This window comes from Fulmarus glacialis, unplaced genomic scaffold (assembly GCF_000690835.1).
Source record: "Fulmarus glacialis isolate BGI_N327 unplaced genomic scaffold, ASM69083v1 scaffold31446, whole genome shotgun sequence".
NCBI lineage: Eukaryota > Metazoa > Chordata > Aves > Procellariiformes > Procellariidae > Fulmarus > Fulmarus glacialis.
The window spans coordinates 1,921-2,188 of NW_009220524.1; the positions used below are offsets into that span (position 1 = coordinate 1,921).

The following is a 268-nucleotide window of genomic DNA, read 5'->3' on the forward strand; positions in this document are numbered from 1 at the left end:
TGGCGCGGCTGCTGGCGCCGGGCTGTGCCAGGGCGACGTACAGGTCGCTGGCGTAGGTGAAGGGCTCAGCCGACACCGACTGGAAGGGCAGGACTTGGTGCACCACGAAATCTGGAGGGGAGAGGCGGACGTGAAGATCCGGGCACCCGGGAGTGAGGTGACGGGTGGCTGCGGTCCCTTACCCGTGGTGATGCACTGGAAGTCACTGAGTGCCAGGTCCCGGATCCGCTGCCCCTCGAACTGCCCGGGGCTGCTGCAGAAGATGGCG

General features: G+C 67.5%; 1 protein-coding gene across 1 annotated transcript in view; it reads right to left on the minus strand.

Moving 5' to 3' along the window:
* LGI3 (leucine-rich repeat LGI family, member 3) overlaps positions 1-268 on the minus strand; it is a gene marked incomplete at its 5' end in the record, with an annotated part of 1,535 nt that overhangs the window by 980 nt on the left and 287 nt on the right. The window contains 2 exon segments of the mRNA XM_009580794.1: positions 2-111; positions 183-268. Of these exon segments, the coding sequence (XP_009579089.1) occupies positions 2-111; positions 183-268 (196 nt within the window).